At 43.2% G+C, this 21,261-nt stretch overlaps 2 protein-coding genes across 5 annotated transcripts in view; one reads left to right on the forward strand and one right to left on the reverse strand.

The window, feature by feature from the left end:
* Positions 1-9,629, forward strand: part of SMAGP (small cell adhesion glycoprotein) — a 37,091-nt gene extending 27,462 nt beyond the window's left edge. The window contains exons 1-5 of one of the 4 annotated variants that reach the window (XM_061614948.1): positions 426-594; positions 1,514-1,679; positions 3,965-4,058; positions 7,900-7,980; positions 8,393-9,629. In XM_061614948.1, the coding sequence (XP_061470932.1) occupies positions 4,025-4,058; positions 7,900-7,980; positions 8,393-8,568 (291 nt within the window). In that variant the 5' untranslated portion in view covers positions 426-594; positions 1,514-1,679; positions 3,965-4,024 and the 3' untranslated portion in view covers positions 8,569-9,629. Of the gene's footprint in view, positions 1-425; positions 595-1,513; positions 1,680-3,964; positions 4,059-7,899; positions 7,981-8,392 lie in introns of those variants that run through there. The other 3 variants (XM_061614950.1, XM_061614951.1, XM_061614947.1) reach the window with 3 other exon arrangements.
* Positions 9,630-10,555: 926 nt separating this feature from the next.
* DAZAP2 (DAZ associated protein 2) lies at positions 10,556-21,039 on the reverse strand. The gene is made up of 4 exons (XM_061614946.1): positions 20,883-21,039; positions 15,770-15,891; positions 13,565-13,807; positions 10,556-12,040 (listed from the first exon to the last, which is right to left on the reverse strand). Exons 1-4 carry the CDS (start codon positions 20,893-20,895, stop codon positions 11,915-11,917), a joined length of 504 nt encoding a protein of 167 aa, XP_061470930.1. The 5' UTR covers positions 20,896-21,039; the 3' UTR covers positions 10,556-11,914.
* Positions 21,040-21,261: the final 222 nt, after the last annotated feature.

Raw genomic sequence — 21,261 nt, forward strand, 5'->3', positions numbered from 1 at the left:
AACATCATCCCTTCTATTTCCGATGTTCAGGCATAAGTGCCGTTGCGTATGTAGCTAAAATGGCGCCACCCATGCCCAAGGTTTGCAGAAGTACAAAGAATATATTAAAACCCTAAAGTGTGGGACCCCCAAACAGCCCAATGATAACTGAGCGTACTCAGTGGCCATGGAATGGTGACTGACTTGAGGAGGGAGGGGGAAATCTGACAGCAGGGGAAATGGAATGGAGTGTCCTATCGGAGGACATGACTGATTGACTGACCAATGAACAGGAACTCTCTACAATGCAACATTTTGTTGCACGGCCTACTTGTACACCTCGATTCTACTGCACCTTCATTGCTGTGCAATATTGCATCATAGCTAGCCTCAGCTTTAATTTTGGACTTTGATACATGGTTTCTTTCCTTCTCTGCTTACAATATTCGTACCATGCATCTTTGGGATTCCAGCATTCATGCTACTATGACTTTCTGACTCAGCTCCCTCGTGCTGTCTCTCCCCAGCTTCCTCTTTTAGCCTCCGCCTTTAGCCTGACACCAACTCACTCGCATGTTTTTGATCTTGTCTTCCTGTTCCACTTCAGAATAAAAAGTAAGTAATACTAAGAAACACCTTTTGCCCCAAACAGATAAAATATTATAGTGCAATCCTATCCATGGCTACTCAGAAGTAAGTCCCATTAAGTTCAGTGGGGCTTGCTCCCCGCCAATTGGCATAAGACTGCAGCCTTACTTCCTTTTTGTTATGAGAGGAACAGGTAAGAGTTGTATGTTGCAATGGAGCAAAGAAATGCAGACTAAATTTGTACTGTTGGCCTGCCTTCAAGTCGCTCCCGTCTTATGGCGAGCCTGCAAATAGGGTTTTCATTAATCAGTATTCAGAAGGGGTTTACCATTGCCTTCCTCTGAGGCTGAGAGGCAGTGACTGGCCCAAGGTGAGCTTCATGGCTGTGTGGGGATTTGAACCCTGGCCTCCCAGGTCGTAGTCCAATACTAACCACTACACCACACTGGCCCTTGCAGACTAAATGGGGGAAGTTAATTTCATATATGGTGGCTGTATGATAATGCAAAGAAGGTTAGGTCATCAATAAGGAATGTAACAGAAAAAAATAACAAGGGTGAAATTAGATTTAGATTTTATTATGTTTTTACTAACATATACAAAAAAAGGATAGTACTACAATATGTGATTGTAGCTGGCAGATTGTGCTATGCAGAATATTGGGGAAAGGCTCAAATCCCAACCATGACAGAGTGGGAATTGAAAATGTATGGATATGCACCAATGGCAAAGCTTACAAGTTATATAATAGTGAAAGAAAGGAGGCAAAAGGTGAACAGATTTGTGCAGAATTAGAAAAAGATAGCGCTGCTGCATTTTATTAAAACTGAATAAAAAGAACGTCTCTGTCTCTGACTTTTCTGCTGTGCAGCTTCCTCTGTCTGATTATTGCCTTGTCTCTTTTATATTGCTCCCTCCCCACCCTGTGCTGCTGTGGCTTTTTCAGAAGAATACCCTCCCTGAACTTCTTTGCCACTCCTCTTCATTCTTTGGACTGTGTAGGTTTCTCCTTGAAACCAGGAGTGGGGAACCTTTTTCAACTGGAGGCAAATTCCCTCGTGGGCAACCTTTTGGGAGCCACATGCCAGCGGAAGCCATGGCCAGAGGCAAAAGTGAGCAGAGTAACAGATGTAACTCTTATCTTTGTGCAGTAGGCTACATTCCAGTCACACAAAAGTCACAGGTGTTTCCAGACACAGATCTTTCCATCCTCCCCCCAGGCAAGGAAGAAGCATCATCACAGTTCTAGGACACATTCCAGCCCTGCAAAAGAACTCAAGGAGAGTGTGGAGTAGGGCTGCTGACGGACATTGCCTGGGGAGAGGGAATGTGGCCTGAGAGTCCTAAGGGCTGGAAAGAGAGGCCAGGAGGGTCACATTCAGCCCCTGAGCCTAAGGCTCCCCATCCCTTAAATCAGGTGCAGGGAACCTTTGGCCCTCCAAATGCCGCTGGACTACAACTCCCATCATCCCTGGCATTGGCCATGCTTGCTGGGGCTGATGGGAGTTATAGTTCAGCAACATCTGGAGAGCCAAAGTTTCCCCACTCTGAACCCAGTACTCAACCCTTTGACATGTTAGTCACACTTGCCCCACCAAGTCTCGGTATCCCTACCCCTTGCTCAACCTCTTTGTTCGATAATAATAATAATAATTTGTTAGATTTATATCCCGCCCTTCCTCCGAGTAAGAGCCTAGGGCGGCAAACAAAAGCACTAAAAATACTTTAAAACCTGATAAAAACAGACTTTAAAATATATTAAAACAAAACATCTTTAAAAACATTTTTAAAAATGCTTTAAAAACATTATTTTAAAAAATGTTTAAAAACATAATAAAATATTTTAATAAAGTTGTGCAGCTACATTTATCTGGAGAAGATAAAAATCATTAGTAGACTTTATCCATGTTAAATGCATGGATTCCTTTCTACCATCTTCCTGGATAAGCAATTCTACTACATTATCCTGATCCATGCCCATCTAACAACGTCTGCACCATTTTTATACTTTAAAAAAGTCTAATTTATTTTTTAAAAGTTCTCACAACACAGATATTTCCAGTGAAAACACCATTCCTATTACCATTACCATTCAACAATTATTACATTAAAAAAAACACCACTTCAATATTAAAACAAATTTCTAGGGCACAGATTTCAGAGGGGGAGCCATACTAATTTGTTGCAGCAAAAACAACCAACAATTGTGGCCCCTTAAAGGCCAACAATTTTTTGTTATGCTATAATTCATGCCTCTAATGAAGTGGACTATAGAAAGGTTATGTCATAACTTGGACTTATTAATTTTTAAAGTGCCACAAGATTCTTTGTTGTTATAGGACACAAATAATATCAGTGCAATAAAGAAATTGAGGTTATCTTAAAAAGGACTACAAGTCAATAGTATTTCATATTTGTCAAGTGGAGCTTGAATCTGTGATGAATTATCTGTGTCGTCTAGAAAATTATACATATTCTGGTTTATCCTGTCACTTTGCTTCCTTCATTTGATAAATGAGCTTTTCCATTATTAAGTGGTGTTTAATCCTCATGACAGTATTTGGATTTTGTGGGTCATGCCTAGTTCAAGGCCTAATCTTTTGCTTCTCTCTTCCTTACTCTCTGCCAAGAACCTCACTTCCTCCAGTGATAGCTTTTAAGCTATGCATCATGATCTGTCTGCAGATGCAGATGTTTATTGTGGGATCAGTGCTTTTCACGCATGCACGTTTTGGGGGTGGTTTTTTTTTTTGCAGCATTCACACAAAATTGTTGTCGTCATCAAGGCTGCATACACACCATACATTTAAAGCACATGACTTCTAAAAAATCCTAGGATGTGTAGTTTACTCTTCACAGAGCTACAATTCCCAGCACCCTTAAGAAACTACAGTTACCAGGACTTGAGAGAAGTCATGTGGTTTAAATGTGCTTTAAATGTATGGTGTGTTCGCAGCCCAAAATTCCATACCATTCCTCCTCCTTTCCAGGGAAAATCTAAAAAAACTGCTGCTGATGACCCATTTGCAACATTAAGCCCCCATCTGAAAGCATCCTACATTTCTCCTCTTCCCATGCCCCTTCTCTTACAGTCCTTCCTCCCTCCCTCCGTCCATTCCCACTTCACAAGATGGCTACCCTGTCCAAACTTAATTTTCTAAACCCACTTAAAATCTTTGTAAAATCAACTTGATGAAAACAGTGGGGTAGAAATGTTTTAAATAAATAACTAAATATTTACTCAAAAGTGAGTCCCACTGAGTTGCAGGGGGGTTACTCCCTAGAAAGTGTGTTGCAGTCTTCCAAGTTTTTCAAACTTGTCAATTTCACAGACACACACAGTGCTCATTACTGTTATCACAGAAGATTTTACTTGCTTTTATTATTTTGCCCCCAGCTCTGAAAGATTCTGAAGTTTTAAAGGGCAGAAGCATCTCAGAGGGGAAAAGGTGATGCCATGGCAGCTGTTCCAACACCACCACCACCCACAGGTGAGCGCATTCAAGAAGGGACCAGGGAATATTATGTACTATACATAGAAACTGTAACTAATCATTGCAGCGGGTAGTGATTTGGCTCATCTCCAAAGGGGTGGGTGCAGAAAGTTGGGTCCAGAAAAAACAGAAAGGGTATGCACTGGGCAGTTCCATTACGGGTAAATGTACCACTTTCCAGTTTGCATCAGCACTGCGTTATTGCAGAAGATTTTACTCGCTTCTGTTCTTTTGCCCCCAGCTGTGAAAGATTCTGAAGTCTGTGAGCTATGTCAGAGCGACACTGCTTTAATGTTACAGAGAGGATGTTAAGAGTGTACAGAGTGTACAGTCCACAGAGCGTGAGCTGAGAAGGATGCAGTCATGTTGACCTAGTCCTCCAGGCTGCCATCACTAAAGCTCCTCCAGCCTCCGCTGCTTCCCCACTGGCCAGGTGGGAGGCAGCATGAGGTGTTAGAAGCCTGAGGTGGTAAGAGTACAGGTGGCAGTGCAGTGCCATTATTGAATGCTCCCCCCTTTAAAAAAAACAAAAAACTCCTGTAAGTAAAACAAATTGTGTCTTGTGTTTCAATTTTTTAGAATTAATTTGTTGTAGTTCTTAATTTATGTTCATTTTATTTATTAAATTAATTTATATACTGCTCTTAACCTTTAAAAATTCCCAGAGCAGTTTACTGTTTTATATTGTGTTTCAATGTCTGTGTGTTGCTTTTGTGTTTTGTTTCCTTTTGCTTTGTGAGCTACCCAGAGAACCCTTGGCATGGGGCAGCTGTACAAATGCAGAAAATAAACAAGCAAGCAAACATCAGAGAGAAAAGTTTAACCCCAGCCTGCCCCCTTGCTGTCAGTCCTCCTGACATTCACACCCAGCCAGCACTGTCAGGCAGCTGCTGGGCTTCAGCGCCCTGGGAGGGAGGGATCACTAGTGCTGCTCACACCTGTCCGAGGCCCTTCACACTGACCAGCGGGGTCAGCAAGCCACTGTTTTACATTTCCCACAAGGTTTGTGACATAGTGTTGGGCCTGGGCATTTGGGGGGAAATTTCTGATAACTTGCAGCTTCTGCCGCGCCAGAGAAGTCTGTGACCATGCAGCCTACCAGAGGATACTTTGCGAAGGGCCCCTCACACCTGGAACTCTTGCTTGCTTTGCTGGTTTCTACATTCTGAGTACAGTAGGGCCCCACTCATACGTCGGGTTATTTTCCGGACCCCTGCTGAAAAGCGGAACTCATTGAATAGAATGGCGCACGATGCCCGAAAACCGCCATAAAAGCGGAACAAGCGGCGTATGAGTGGGGCTTTAGTCTAATTGCGTCTAATTGAGACCGCTGCATTAACGAAGCGCCGTAAAGCGAAGTGCTGTAAAACAGGGCCCTACTGTATCCCTGTAGTTTGCAGTGGTGATAGTTCATTTTACCAGCTAAGGAATCTTCTTCCTCGTCCTCCTGCATGTGTAAGACCAAGCTAAAAAAGGCAGGCTGGGAAGGAGTGGCTATGGCAGGTAGCTAAAACTCTGACCTCTTTAAGCACAGGAAATATATATATATATATATATTTATAAGGCTAAATCTTTGCCTCTCATCTGCCGCCCTTCTCTGCTAGTTACTGGCTGAGCTGCTGTGATGTCACAGAATGTTTACAGCCTTTCTAAAACCTCCGGAGAAAACTGAGCAATAGAACATTGGCAAAGTGTGCAGGTTCTGTGAGAAGAGATGGGTCTGTTTGCTCAGAGATAAACCTCACCACAGGGCATAGGAACAAAAATAGCTCCATATTGCTGACAAGAAGCAGGTATGGAGGTAAGGATGCTGGGTAACCTAGAAATCTGATTGGGAAGAGTTCTAAGTTAGAGAGGAACAAAAGGGACTGGGAGACCAATAGGGCAGTTGGAGTAGATCCGGAATGTCATATACCCATTTCAAATAACCAGACAAATCTATAGATTGCTAGTGTATATATCATTATCTGCCTTGAATCATTCAGATAGGGTGGGCCAGGTATAAATGATTGCTCCTGATCTGCAGTCAGGTAATACAAAGCTGAAGGATGCTTAAACCACAAGAAAGAAAAGGAGAAGAGTGTGTGTGGGAAGGTGGCCAGGTCTCAGAGAAGGGACCCAAGTCTAGGAGAAACAAGCCTTTCACCAGGGCACTGAAAAACCTTGGGCTGGCCCGGAGACTCTGAAGTACATTAACACCCCTTGATGTCATACATTCTTTTTAGAGAATTTGGCCCCAAATAGTGTCTGAATACTGGCAAGTTTTGGAAATCTTTAGAAATGTGTTGCTGGCAGAACATTTGCTCCTGCTGGCAACTCTGCTGTTGTTCATAACGAGATATTCACTGAGAGAGCTTGATTACCTAAGCCTTGAAAACACTATGAAACAATACCGTTAGACCTGTTTCTGCCCTTTATAACCTCAGCCGACTGTTGAAATTTTTAAGTGAGCAAGTTTCACTTCAGCTTCAGTGGTTCTTTTTCCTCCGGCAGCATTTTGGCCTCAAGTGCCAGTTATTTTATCAAGACTACTTGGTCATAATCATTTTAATGAAGGTAGTAGTCTCTCCTAGAGATTTTTGTTGATGCTGCTGCTGCAGATGCGACAGACCTATCAAACTGATTGCAAGACTCCATACCGCAGCTTAATCTTGGGTGGCACACACACAATTTTTCAGTGTGCAAGGGAACACAGTGTCTGAAGCATGAGTGCCGTTTTCTAGAAAACATAATTTATTTATGGCATTTTAATATCACTCTTCTTCCAAACCTCTCAAGGGGGGGCATATACTGTGTCCCATGCCCCCTTTATTATCCTCATAATAACCCTGTGAAGTAAAATGGTAAAGATGTCCCCGCACTTGTAGTGCGAGTCATTTCCGACTCTTAGGGTGACGTCTTTCGACGTTTACTAAGCAGACCATATATATGGGGTGGGATTGCCAGTTCCGTCCCCGGCCTTTCTTCATACCCCCAGCGTATGCCGGGTACTCATTTTACCGACCACGGATGGATGGAAGGCTGAGTGGACCTCGACCCCTTTTACCAGAGATTTGACTTCCTCCTTCCGTTGGAATCGAACTCCAGCCGTGAGCAGAGCTTCGGCTGCGTTACTGCTGCTTACCACTCTGCGCCACGGAGGATCTTCCCTGTGAAGTAGGTTAGGCTAAAAGAAGGCAACTGCTCCAAGAACTCCCAGTGAGTTCCGTGACTGAGCAGGGATGTGAATCTGGGCAGACACACACTGTTGTGCTTGTTCCAGTGCGTTTCCACCTGTTTTCTGAAAACTGGGGCACATGATGCTAGTCAAACTCCACCCCTTTTTACTCTAAAACCTGCCCGGATCAGCTCAAGTGTATTTTTTAAAATTCAGCTTCAGACAGATTTCACAACTGCTTGGTAGATCAGTCTGTTGCCACTCCAGGTGTGGCTAATGGAAATGCTTTGCTGTAGGCTCAGGTAGAGACAGTCATTGGCCCAACACTTTGCTGTGGGCAGTCCTGAAAGGTCTGAAGTCAGCAGTGGGGAAGGGAGGTGTGTCCAGCTGAGGGGAGAGTCACTTCAGAACACAGCCAGAAAAACCATTCTTGCAGCTTTTCAAGTGACCAGTGTGCCCACAGCCTCTTGAGCCTCCCTGGTCCAAGTCTAGTTGCTTTCTACACTCCACTATATTGGCTTAAAATATTTCTTATACCCATGGAGGATAAGGTCCTGCATTCGGGCTTCCTATGGGCATGTATTTGGCACTACGAGAACAGGATGCTGGACTAGAGGGGCTATTTTCCTGGTCCAGCAAGCCCATCTTATGTTCTTTTCTCTCTTTCTCTTATGCATAAAGAAAAGTTACTGACCAGCCCATTTATGAAGAAGATGAATACACCGACTTCACAAGAAGACATCAATGTGGCTGTCATAGGAGGTATTGGTGCCAGTATCTTTGCAGACTTAATGCACTTCAGCCCAGCCATAGTGCTATTTTGGCAAGCAGTAAAGGCTGCCAGCAGTAGAACAGTTAATGCACATATAATCCTGTAAATCAAAGCCCTATGACGTACTCCTAGATCTGGGCTGTATATATGCCACATTTTAAAAAAATTCTGCACCAACATTACAGACTTCTGCAACCTGTATACATGGTGCATATCAAGCTAATTTGCTTAATTTGCAAAATGGGGTGAAATTTGCACGACCGAGTAGAAGAGACAGAAACGTGCATACTAGCAGTATGCATACCGCTTCTGAACTTGTAACCGTGGTTAAGAAATTGGTGTGTTAAGTCTGCTCCAAGCCTGTGTGTGCTAAAGTTTTCTTTTTCAATTTATTTTTTAAAGCTGTCATCGCTGTGGTTTTCATCACTCTCCTTTCAGTTGTCACGCTGATCATCATTTACCTGTACAAGAATAAAGGCAGCTACCGCACCTATGAGCAACCTGAACCAGATCCAGAGGGGTCAGTCCAGATGGAGGACCTTCCCTGTAAAGGCGAAAAGGAAGAATATTTTATATAGGGGATACCAGGCTGCTGGCACCTTTGGGGCACAGATCCTAAGTAAAGTGCTTATTGTTTGATGCCTATTTTATCAAGGAATTTAAGCAGTATTATTTATTTTATATCACACGTTGTCCTGAGGAGCTCAAGTCCAAACTGGACCATGAAGCAGGAGTTGCATACTGGAACAGAATAGAGGCTGCCCCTTTACAGGCTGCAGAGATGTATGTAATCCCTGGGATGTTCAAGATCAGGTGGTAACAGACAAGACCCTCTAACCACTGGTTCTGTTTATTTGGGGCTTGGAGCTAGAGTAGGCAAACTGTAGTACTGCTCCCTTCCCCCCCCCTTGCTGTTGTAGTAGGGACTCAGCCCATGAAACTCAAATACTTGTGATATGGGGGTAAGGAAATGCAGGGAAAGGGGTTGGCAAAAATTACAGGAAGCTATTTTTGCATTTCTAGCACCTATAAAGCAAGTGTAAAACCTACACTGGCCAGATGTAAAGCATATTTACATTTAAAATTGTTTCTCTGTAGCTTTTTATTCTGCAGGAATAAACACACGTGACTAAGGCTCCAAGACACTTTTAGTGTCATGTGAAAATGCCTTGTGAATGACTAAGCCAGTTCATGTCTACTCAATTGCGGGCTGTAGTCAATCCCTGAGTCTCTGATGACTATACAGTTCACTTGTCTGCCAAACTTAAAGCTTTATGCTTTAAGGTACGCACCTAAAATTGTGAGTGAAGATGACCAACAAATGAAATGTTGTCTTTGTTTGCTTCTTTGGTTCCAGCCCTCTCCTCTGCAAGAGGACGCCTTTCTGAACTTTATACATCAAGGATGCTGTGATAATTGATGTCTTTTTCTGTTTCACTCTTTGAGAAGTTCTATGTCATTGTACTGGAGTATCCTGAAAATGCAGTTGTTGTGCAGCTGGTGAAAACAGCAGCCTCACTGAAATTCTCTCCTTTCCCAATGTAACATGTAACTCATATCCTGGCATTACTGTGTTGTACCAAACATCGATCTGCACTAGCAGGGAAAGGCATAAATTGTGAACAACTGATTACCTTCAGTTTATTATACCTTTGAATTTGTATCTTTTAAACAGGCTGTTTGTATTTTAATCATCTCTCAAATTCTGAAAGTTGCTTTGAAAAATTTTTATGGAAAAGCATTGGACATCAGTTTGGAGGGAAATGCTGCCACGCATTACAGAAAGTGGGACGGAAAAACTTTATATAGGAGTGCTGTTTTAGATGGCAGCCCCATGTCTTATGTAGCAAGTTCAGCCTTCAATAGAACCAGTGTGTGTGCATGATGATCTTAAACATACCTTACTTGAAAGTTTGTGGAATGAAATCTGTTTTGCATGACTATATAAAAGTATTCAGCAGTAAATGTTTTCAGAAGTAGATTATAAGGGCCAAACGAAATGTGATGCTGAACTAGGGGGAGGGAAAGTTGTGATGCTCAATGTGTTGTTGGACTCCAGCTCACATCAGCCCCGGTCAGCATAGCCAATGGCCAGGAATGATGGGAGATATTGTCCAACATCATCTGGAGGGCCACAGGTTCCCCACTGCTGTGCTAAACATATTATTAGGAAGGCCATCAGCTTTTAAAGATTAATCAGAGACACAGGGGACAGATTTTAATTGGGACCAGAGTACACAAGGATGGGAGGCTTAAATCTTTCTACTCCCACCGCTGTCCTGACAAACAAAATTCTCCCCATACTGCTTCCCCCCCCGAGCTAATAGCAGTACATGGGAGAGATTTTTATCAGGACCACAGTGCAAGAAGAAAGGGATAAATCTCCTGTTCCCACATATGGGAGTTCTGAGGACCCCTCTCCCCAATTTAAAAAAAACAACTGTTGGGCTTTGCATCATATGCTGTCTGGCCCTAAAAGGTGAATTACCTATAGTATTTCACACTGACCAGGTACAGTGTGCAAGGAAACACATAAAGGCAAAACACATTTAAGAACACACAACATTATGATGGACAGGAATTTAAGAGGCTAAATTCAACTTTGTCACTTTATTCAAATTTTCAAAATAGCCTTTATTCTACTTGTTTTTAGTATAAAAATTCCACAAGTTAAGTGCACCACAGTGTTTACAGAGAGACCTAGAATCCCAACCTTTCATTAACAGTCGGCTGTATGGTTGACCATGACACATACAACACACAGAAAATTAAGATAAAATATATTCACCAAATCTGATATTTTTTTAATTCATAAAAACAAAAGCAACAACAACAAAAAAGATTGAGGATCCCTGAAATATTCTTCTTAACTCTAATAAGACTTCATTGTACCCAAGCCACTTTTTAAAGTTTGCATCTAAAAAACAACACAAAACCCCAACCCATCAAATCCAGCAAACTCACTAGGCGTTCTTGTCTCTCTTGCCTGAATAACATTCCATACAGTTTTGTTATCAAGACACTGGGTTGCTTCCCCCCCGCCTTAAAAAAAAAAAAGGTCAATTTTAAACTCTCATTTTTATTTTGAAAAGTACAGGAAGCATTTAATGAAATGTTGTGTTTCTGGCACCAAAACATGGCTTCAGTTAGATTCTTAATGTGCAAAGGAGTCCAAGATTCACTTAAGAGTGTATTAAAAAAACATCCCAGGCCAACGCTCTAGCTGCAAACCTTCCAAGCAAAGGAACAGAGAGCAAAAGTGAGTAGAAAGAACTGGTTGAGGGATTCCGAAATCTGACAATTGAGCCCCCACCCTGCTTCGCTAATAGGCATCCACCATGGATGTCACCCTCCCCCCCCCAAATTATATCTGACTACCTTTCTCCCCAGCACCATTGATTCCATGGAGGAGGAAAGAAGATGCATTATCATAGTCCTATTAGTTGGCAGCAGGCATATCTGCAAGCTTTATATGATACTTGGAAGCCAGCTTTCTTCAAAACTTCCCTTTCTCCCCCCACTCCCGGCCTTTTCTCACCACCCCCCACCCCACCCCGATTTTATATATAGTTGATTAATAAAAGCCAAAAAAAGAGAGTGTGCTGCAGTGAAAGCACTCTCCACTGAAATTAAAAGTAAATCTGTGGGGCAGCTCAGCTCACGCTCATTTCACAATTTAACCCCCAAAGTTTAAGAGAGGCACTCCTACCATTGCATGGTTTTTGTATTTAAAGTTTGCTTTTTTTTGTTTGTTTTAATTTTTAAAAGAAAAAGTGCCTGAAGGGTCAGGGCACCAGGAAGACACCCTGCATCATCATGTGTCTAAACTGCAACTTCAGGTTAATACAACTAAAGCGGTTACATTGTGAGAAGTGCTGACAGTATGTGATGTCGTTCCTTTACACCAATGTAGCCCCCCTTCTTTCACCAGATGGTGTAGCCACCATCAGAGCCTCCCATGAAGTTGCCCTTCCGTTGCGTCACTAGCACGTTGGCACCCTGCATGACAGCCAGCTGGGCTGCGTTGGGAGGACAGCCAGGAGGAGGGGGCTGGAAGACAACAAGAACATCCTGTTAAGGGAGATGCTGGATTGCAAAGCTTATAGAAGATGTGGCAAATAAGCAACCCACAGTGCCCCCCCCCCAAAAAACCCCAGGGTTTAACAAGCATTGGCAACACTGCACTACGTGGCTTCCAAACCATAGCCTATGACTATGTCTTTAAGAGGTGTGGCTTATGGCAAAAATATTTTCTGGACAGCTAGGTAAGGCCGAATTACAGTAAACTATGCAGACAATTCTGCACAAATGATCCTATAAAGTTGCCTTTAACCAAGCAAGACCAGTGATCCATCTAGCTCAGTACTGTCTATTCTCGATGAGCAGAAGCTCACCAGGGCCTTGGGCAGAGACGCTTTCCCAGCCCTACTACCCAAGACCCTTTTAAGCGAGATGAACCTGGGACGTTTGCATGCAACGCTACCACTGAGCGATGGTCTCTCCCCCTCTCGTCCCCACCACCTGCCTGCACATGCCAGCAGTGAATTACAATTGCAGACCACACAGCAGTACATGTGGTGGGAATATATGCTTGCCCGCCACCTAACAGCTGAGAAAATGAATGGCACTATGCTGTGTATTGGCAGACAAAATGCAGCATGAATTTGTTTCCATACAATTAAAAAAAAACATGGCCTAGAAAGGCAAGGCAGGAGGACAGCTGCAGAAAGTGGAAGTGCCACATGGACTTTTCTTAAGCTAACAAGCCTACCAAAGCTCTTTGGTGGATCCAGCCTGTGGTCTTGACCTCCCTAATGATTTTGCAGAACTCACTTCTGCAAAGCTGGGCTTTCCTGAAGAAAAAGGGGGCATTCCCTTGAAGAAGCAAATAATCCCCTCTTAAAGATGGCTGCCAGTCCACGGAGATCAAAACATCCTTACGGAGGCCCCAGTACTAGCCTGAACTCAAGGAAATTATTTATTTTAACATTCTCACTAGACATCTTTCAATGCAGCTAAAGGCCAAGGAGAATCAGGCTGGTGAGCCTTTTCCACGTCTAATCTCGTGGCTTATCTATGACAATTTACGGTCACACTAAGGGTAGAGACATACTGTTCTGCCAATTCCAGTGTGTCTCCACCTCTCTTTTCTGAAAACGAGGGCACACAATGCCAGTCAACCCCTTTTTACTGTAAAACCCGGTCGGATCAGCCTGAGCGTTTTTTAATTTGTTTGCTTCAAATAGATTTTGCAACTGATTGGCAGATTAACCCATTGCCCCTCCAGGTGTGACTAACGGAAATGCTTTGCTGTAGGCGACCAGTGTGCTCACAGCCTAAGTATGTGACCAAAATAACTTATAGTTCCTACAGAGCTGTTCATACTTACAATCTTTCCACAGAGAAAAACTACTGATTACTCTGTTGTGCTAGCACTGCAGGTATTGGTTAGATATTAGCTTATGCATGGGCTTCTCCAATAATAAATAAGTCATTATATAATATTTCGAAGGTGTCCCTTTCCCAGACCAAAATTAAAAATGACACAAGGGCTATATTACATCTCCTACTTACAGGAAGATTAGCAGGGGCACCAGCTGCAAACCTTGCTCCAGCATCATAGCCACCTTCAACAAGAACAGTGGATCCAGGAGGATAGACAGGACCAACCGGGTAAAATGCCAGTGGGACTGAAGAACCCATTGGACCCATAGCCATGGACTGAGCCACAGGAAGATAGAGTGAAGCACCAGGATAAGCTGCAGACATGGTAGGTACAGTGGCAGCTCCGGGGTGCACAAAACTTGGGCGGTAGAGCTGGAGAGACAGAGAGAGAAAACAGAAAAGGTTTCTTAATTCTAAAGCTGCATAATCGGAAACCTTCCACCTCAACTCCACTACAACTCCACTTAGGAAAGTGTTTTCTGATTGTCACTGACAACAGAAATACATTTTATTAACAGGCATATATGAAATGGCTTGCTAAAAACAGGCCATTTAGCCCACAGTAATTTATTTCTAGCAGCCAGCCAGCTGCTGCTGGCAGGCTCACAAGCAAGACATGCAAACCTGACAGTCTTTGCCTATTGTTTGTCTATAACATCTAGTGTTGGCTTAGCAGGACCTGTAAGATGTAGGCAAAACATAAAGCTACCTTATCACACTTTATACTGAATCACAGCAGCTTTCTAGAATTTCAGGCACAAGTGCTTCCCAGTCTAGCCTTCTAACTTGGGGATCAAGTCCAAGACTCCAAACATACTCAACAAGTGCTCTGCCACTGACCTACATACATCTCTCCCCTTTAGAATAGAGCTGCTATGTCAAAACGAAAGGAGCCTAACGATTAATTTCTGAGCAACTGACAGTAACTAACATTGAATGTTGACACATTATGTCTGCTGTGAGAGGACAACAGCATGAGCAGTTCTTATATTTCAGTCCCAGCAGCCTCTTGCTTCTAAACCTTCCCACATCACCTCCACTGTCACAATTTAGACTGTTAGCTTCTCAGGGTAAAGACCCAGTTATGTTACATGTATACTTATAGTATAATGATAATGGACACCATCACAAGCAATTCACACCATTTCAGTTATCTGGGTTTAAAAAAAAAAGTCTGCTCCTATCCCATTTTGAAAAAAGGTATGTACATACACACACACATGCATATAGCTATGACAAAATTAAAGCTGGTGCAATATTCCATCTAAAACACAACATAATTGCTACCTTAACCCTGGCAGCTAGTACCAGCTGCAGAATATCCAAAAGATGCTTATGCTTGCACTCTGCAGTCTTCAAGTAAAGTAAGATACAAAATAATAGGTCAGCCTTCGAGATCTTTCTCTCTAGGACCTATCACTTGTGAACTCAATAAGGGGGGGAGATATAGTGGAAGAGAAAAAAGGAGATAATCTTTTAGGCAGATTGAGACCCAGCTGATAAGGCAGAAGTGACCCTCCAGATGTTGTTGGACTCCAGCTCCTATCATCCCCAGTGAGCATTGCCAACTCTGAGATTATGGGAGTTTTATTCTAGCAAAATCTGGAGGGCCAGAGGTTCCCCACTCCTGTGGGAAATGCTTGATAAGTTTTTAAAACAACAACAACAACCTTGAGGTGTGCTCAGAAGGCAAAAAGGAGCTAAGCAGAGCTAAAACATTGGCATAATGAGCTCTTAGTAAACCATTTTTACCATGTGCTATACAATTCAAAGCTGGTTAAGCTTAGAAATTGCACTAAGCTCAGCACGATCTTTATGAGACTGGTACCAGATCAGTTTTTCAGTAGCATGTTACATGCATACCATTAGGGATGACTTCCAGCACAGCATTTTTTCAACTTTAGGCCACAAAAAAGAGAAGCTATAATGTCATCACTGATCTGACTATATAAATCAGCTGTGATGCCTCTCAAAACTAATCATCACCCATTATGACATCAACAGGCTGTGACACAAACTTTGAAAACAAGACATCTCTATTGCCATGCAGGACCCAGGATTGTGATGAAGCATTCAGACATGCAAGTGTTCTGCATATGACTGAAGTCACAACTCATCTGGTAAAACATTTTGACAGGAGCACCACTAAGGCAGAACTTGGAAAGATTATTTCTGATGTTCTAAATGTCAATGGGTGGGTTAGCTGATAATATTGCATTGGAACTAGTCTCCCATCATTATTTATCATCATCATTTTAGTAGAAGAAAAGGACCTACGGTCTAATTCAGCAGGGTTCATGTTAGGTTCTTATAAAAGGAGAACAAGCTACATACTTCCGAGTAAGCAGGAGGGGCCTCAGTGTAAGGTGGAGCCTGAGGAAGTGGTATGGTCTGCGGGAACACTGATGGATTACCAGGAGGTTGAACTGGGTAGGAAGGCTGTGTAGGATATTGACCTAAGAGGAAAAGTTAATCAATGTTAGCACAATTGTCCTTGCTGCAAACGAACAGGAAATGTGTGAGGTCAGGGAAACTCTCCTCTGGGAGCCTTATCTGAAAGAAAGAAAATAGATCTCAAAGAAAAGATATCTAAACATCAGAGGGTCCAATGACAACAAACATCTACTAGAAAATGACATGTGTAGGAAGCCACCTAGAAAATAGAAGACAATGAACGAGGCTTAGTTGATGTCATTCAAACCTGCCCTTCCACCAGGCCTAAGAACAAAGGTAGTTAATAATTACATTTTTTTAAATGGATAGCACCATCTCATGGGAATCATAAATATCTTTCAGAAGTTATCATTATACCCACAATCAGATATCAAACCCATTTTCATTTTTTAACCTGATTTAACAGTAAACCAAGCAACAACACAGAAATCTGCAATTGGTAGTCTGAGCCTCTCCTTCAATGCAGTTCTTTTGCTCACGTTACCTTCAGCTAACCTGCATTTATTATTTTCACAGTAGAGCTGTCCTTTCTACACTTCCAAAACAATTAGATGGCAAAGTGCCCCATCCCAAACTAAGTCCATTCAACTTGCTACAAATGCCTACTGGGTAAACACATGAAGAGTTTCAACTATATAGGGCTTGATTATATTTGAAACTCCCTAGGAATTTATAGCAAAGTGGACAGCCTCATTATGGGATGGAATGCTCAAGCAGTCAGATTGTTTTGGAGGTTGAAAAGGGTTACACAGATGGTCTCCAGATGTAGACAACGATTAACATCAACCCCAGCCAGCATAATCAATTGTCAGGGATGATGGGAGCTGGTGTTCAACAACACCTGAAGGGCACCATGTTGGCTACCTCTGTATGCTAGGGAGCTTTTCTTAAGAGACCACTAATCCCCTGAAATTATTCTGGTTTTGTCTTTTAAGTTTTGTCTTAGTACTTTAAAGAGTAGACTATCTTGACAGAAAAGTAGTATATAAATGAATTAGTTAAGTAAATATTATGGACTCCCCTTCCTTGGAGATTTTCCAAGAAACAGACTGAACAGCATTTTTGTTGGGTGGGTGGATATTTAAATACAGGTACAGAATATCCTGAACCAGTGTGGTGTAGTGGTTAAGGTGTTGGACTATGACCTGGGAGACCAGGGTTTGAATCCCCACACAGCCATGAAGCTCACTGGGTGACCTTGGGCCAGTCACTGCCTCTCAGCCTCAAAGGAAGGCAATGGTAAACCCCCTCTGAATACCGCTTACCATGAAAACCCTATTTGTAGGGTCGCCATAAGTCAGAATCAAAGGCAGTCGATTTCCATTTATGAATATCCATTTAGTTCAGAACTTGGATTATATGATTCACCACATCCATTCCATGTAGGCTGCATGTGACATGCAGTCTACAGTACTATGTATATTCACTCCACAGTAAGCCACCTTGAACATAGTTGAGCTTACTTCCAGATGCACCGATTGGCCAATCTTGTGGAAGTTTACTGTTGCCATTATCTTGCAAGCCCTCTGTCACTATCCAAGCACCACTCTGTGATTCTATATCTTGTATTTCCTTTCCATTCAGAATTTTCCGTTCAAGCCAAGTCAAAAAACAATTCACTAGCATGGCACCAATCGTATAGGAAGCACATAAAAAGGCAAAAATACAGGTTAATACCCACTAAGGAATAATAAATGGAATTAGCATCAGCCCATGCAGGAGGCACCCAGATCTTGGGTTTGCCTCTGCATTCTTCATGTCCATTGTCATTCCTGCCAAGTCTTAATTGGATGACAGGTGCAGCCTCCTCTGTTATCTTTCCCACCTCTCCCTAAAGATCAGGTACAAATTTTACTTCAGTTACTGGCCTTCCTCATTTCACTGTCCTATGGTACCTTATGACCTGGAGATTTATAAGAGACAGAAAGAGCTGTACAAACCATCTGCCTGGTTACATTGATCGTATCAGGCCCATAACTACTTTTCAAGAGAACCAAGATGGAGAGGAGAAAGATGCCAATTGGTCCATGCATATGAGCAAATATCAACATGTTCTGTGCAGGCAGGACAAATGTCGTTTTCTGCACATTTTAACGCCTGTTTGCAGGAAGGGAAAATCAAGCCATATTAGTGACTGAATACAGACTGGTAGTTATTCATAGAATCATAGAATAGTAGAGTTGGAAGGGGCCTACAAGGCCATTGAGTCCAACCGCCTGCTCAATGCAGGAATCCAAATCAAAGCATTCCCGACAGATGGCTGTCCAGCTGCCTCTTCAATGTCTCCAGTGTCGGAGAGCCCACTACCTCTCTAGGTAATTGGTTCCATTGTCGTATGGCTCTAACAGTTAGGAAGTTTTTCCTGATGTCCAGTCGAAATCTGGCTTCCTGCAACTTGAGCCCATTATTCCGTGTCCTGCACTCTGGGACAATCGAGAAGAGATCCCGGTCCTCCTCTGTGTGACAACCTTTCATGTACTTGAAGAGTGCTATCATTGAGGGGCTAAACATGCCCAGTTCTTTCAGTCTCTCCTCATAGGGCTTTGTTTCCAGTCCCCTGGTCATCTTTCTTGCCCTCCTCTGAACCTGTTCCAGTTTGTCTGCATCCTTCTTGAAGTGCGGAGACCAGAACTAGATGCAGTATTCAAGATGAGGCTTAACCAGTGCTGAATAGAGGGGAACTAGTTCTTCACGCAATTTGGAAACTATAATTCTGTTAATGGAGCATAATATAGCATTTACCTTTTTTGCAGCCACATCACACTGTTGGCTCATATTCAGCTTGTGATCAATGACAATTCCAAGATCCTTCTCACATGTCGTACTGCTGAGCCAAGTATCCCCCATCTTATAACTGTGCATTTGGTTTCTTTTTCCTAAGTGTAGAACTTTGCATTTATCCCTGTTGAATTTCATTCTGTTGTTTTCAGCCCAATGCTCCAGACTATCAAGGTCCTTTTGAATTTTGTTTCTGTCTTCCACGGTATTAGCTATGCCCCCCAATTTTGTATCATCTGCAAATCTGATAAGCATGCTTTGTACCTCCTCATCCAAGTCGTTAATAAAAATGTTAAAGAGCACTGGGCCCAGGACCAAGCCCTGTGGTACCCCACTCGTTACTTCCGCCCAGTCTGAGAAGGAGCCATTGATAAGCACTCTTTGAGTATGATTCTGGAGCCAACTGTGGATCCACCTGATAGTTGTTCCATCCAGCCCACATTTAGCTAGCTTGCTAATCAGAATATCATGGGGCACTTTGTCAAAAGCTTTGCTGAAGTCGAGATATATTATGTCCACAGCATTCCCACAGTCTACAAGGGAGGTTACCCGGTCAAAAAATGAGATGAGATTAGTTTGGCAGGATTTGTTCTTCATAAATCCATGTTGGCTCCTAATAATCACTGCATTGTTTTCAAGGTGCTTACAGATTGACTACTTTATAATCTGCTCCTGAATTTTTCCAGGGATTGATGCTAGGCTGACTGGCCTATAGTTCTCCAGTTCCTCCTTCTTGCCCTTTGTGAAGATAGGGACAACATTAGCTCTCCTCCAGTCATCTGGCACTTCACCGGTCCTCCATGATTTCGCAAAGATAATAGAGAGCGGTTCTGAGAATTCTTCAGCCAGTTCCTTCAATACTCTAGGATGCAGTTTATCGGGCCCTGCCGATTTGAACTCATTCAAAGTGATTAGGTATTCCTTGACCATTTGTCTATCCATCTCAAGGTCCAATCCTGACCCTTCTACTTCATGTTTCCCGGGAGGGTCATAGGTCCTTTTTTGGGAGAAGACTGAGCCAAAGTAGGAATTGAGCACTTCTGCCTTTTCTTTGTCATCTGTTATCATTTTGCCATCCTCATTGAGTAGCTGTGCCACCACTTCTTTTCTCTGTCTTTTACTATAGACATACCTGAAGAAAGCTTTTTGGTTGCTTTTAGCATCCCTCGCTAGCCTCAGCTCATTCTCAGCTTTAGCCTTCCTGACACCATCCCTGCAATTCCGTGATACCTGCCTGTACTCTTCCTTTGTGGCCTGGCCTTCTTTCCACTTCCTGTATGTGTCTTTTTTTGTTTTCAGGTCATCTCTAAGCTTTTTATGAAGCCACATTGGCTTCTTCTGCTGTTTCCCCTCTTTTTTCCTTGTTGGAATTGCTTGCCATTGCGCTTTTAGAATTTCCTTTTTTAGAAACTCCCACCCATCTTCGACTCCTTTTCTCATTAGGGTGGCTTGCCATGGAACTGTACTTACAATTGTTCTGAGTTTATTAAAATCAGCTTTCCTGAAGTCCAGGGTGCGCGTATGGCTACATTCAGCTTTTGCTTCTGTTAAAATCAAGAATTCAAGAATTCTACACTAATAATTCTAGAAGAGTAGAATGCAGTATGTGTGTGGTTAGGCAGCAAAAGAGTCCCTATGGCTTTCTCTTGCAGTCCTGATCTGCCCTGCAAAAAGGAAATGATTATCGCATCCAATCATCTACCTCCCAAGGGACTTCCCACTCGCTAATCAGTCCTAACACCTACGATCCTCCCTCAAAGACCTAACATCCAATCTCAACCTTTCTCCCTTTATACGTTTCTAGCGTTAAATTCCAAAGCGTTCCCATCTATCTGAGGAAATAAAATCCTGTCCAAGAAAGCTAATATCACGCCTATTAGCCGTTGGGGAGCCGCTTGACTCCTTCATGTTGCCAGTGCAGATCCTGAAGGGGGGAAAGGAAGGCTCTTTTTGTCCAAGAACACCCGCTTCCGTGGCAGCCAGAGGGTTAACTTCCTGACCAGCAGGGTTGCGTCATAGCAACCTAACATCCGCCCTTCCCCCACCCCTTCACCCCGACTTTTCAAGGCCTCCCATTGGTCAGGACTCCCGCCAGTTACGGACTAGGCCCGCAGATAACGGGACTGCGGCGCCAGCCTTAAAGGAATAGCGCCGCAGCGAAAGGAGAGTCGGCTGGGTGCGGTGGGTTGGGGGGGAGCAGAAAAAAGGCTCTTGCCTTTGCTGTTCATGATGATGGCGTCAGAAAAGACGGCTCACTCGGCTACGGAGGATTGCGGCGACTGTTGGCTTTAGCGGCAGCGAAGGAGACGATTCTTCTCGCTCAATCACTTCCTTGTTGTTGTCGTCGCTGCAGCCCTGATGAGAGGGGTTACGTTGAGGCGCGTGACGTCACGCCGCAGCGTTGCCGTGAGGAGTGGAACGGAGGGAAATGAACGGCAGTGTCAGGGGCGTGGCCATAACGGTGAGTGGGCGTGGCTTTTGACCCTGCGGTAGGTTTCACTCTCCAGTAGGAAGGGCGGGGGGAGCCAGAACAGGTAGAGACCTGGTTTTGTGTGGTCCTGAAGCAATGCTTCTTTTTTCTTTCTGAAAAGGAT

Source organism: Rhineura floridana, chromosome 3 (assembly GCF_030035675.1).
Source record: "Rhineura floridana isolate rRhiFlo1 chromosome 3, rRhiFlo1.hap2, whole genome shotgun sequence".
Classification (NCBI taxonomy): Eukaryota; Metazoa; Chordata; class Lepidosauria; order Squamata; family Rhineuridae; genus Rhineura; species Rhineura floridana.

Excerpts from the sequence above, each read along its gene's own strand:
- DAZAP2 (XM_061614946.1), bottom strand. Across the intron at positions 13,808-15,769 it reads CCCCTCCTGCTTACTCGGAA|CTCTACCGCCCAAGTTTTGT; the intron begins GTATGTAGCTTG and ends CTGTCTCTCCAG. Across the intron at positions 12,041-13,564 it reads GTGCCCCTGCTAATCTTCCT|CCCCCTCCTCCTGGCTGTCC; the intron begins GTAAGTAGGAGA and ends GTTGTCTTCCAG.